Source organism: Penaeus monodon, chromosome 21 (genome assembly GCF_015228065.2).
Source record: "Penaeus monodon isolate SGIC_2016 chromosome 21, NSTDA_Pmon_1, whole genome shotgun sequence".
Lineage (NCBI taxonomy): Eukaryota > Metazoa > Arthropoda > Malacostraca > Decapoda > Penaeidae > Penaeus > Penaeus monodon.
In genome coordinates, this window is record NC_051406.1 from 19,458,895 (window position 1) to 19,459,280 (window position 386).

The following is a 386-nucleotide window of genomic DNA, read 5'->3' on the forward strand; positions in this document are numbered from 1 at the left end:
TCTTCATCTTTCATCTTCAACAGGAATTAAGTAAACAAATAGACGAATATACAACTACATATGAACCAGAAGATCAACTAGAGTGGTCTCTGGTGCTTGGAGAGATTAAATCTTTTATAGATGCTGATAACACCATAAATGTTCTGGATATGGATTCCAACACCATTGTGCTCTCCCACAGGTAAGGCATGATATTCTTGCATAGTATGCCTTCAGCTTGCAATTTATGTCTGTATACTTATCGTCCCTGATACTGCTCTTTTATTTAACCACAAATTATTGTGGTGGTTGTAAAAAAAAAAAAGGGGAATTGTTTTTATAAAGAGAATGTTATGACAATTTTACTATGTGGTGAAGATAGGGAACGAAAAGATAATACTGGTAAA

At 33.9% G+C, this 386-nt stretch overlaps 1 protein-coding gene across 1 annotated transcript in view; it reads left to right on the forward strand.

Annotated features, from left to right (window-relative positions):
• LOC119586309 (protein SCAI-like) overlaps positions 1 to 386 on the forward strand; it is a gene marked incomplete in the record, with an annotated part of 55,295 nt that overhangs the window by 36,120 nt on the left and 18,789 nt on the right. The window contains 1 exon segment of the mRNA XM_037935023.1: positions 24 to 181. Within this exon segment, the coding sequence (XP_037790951.1) occupies positions 24 to 181 (158 nt within the window).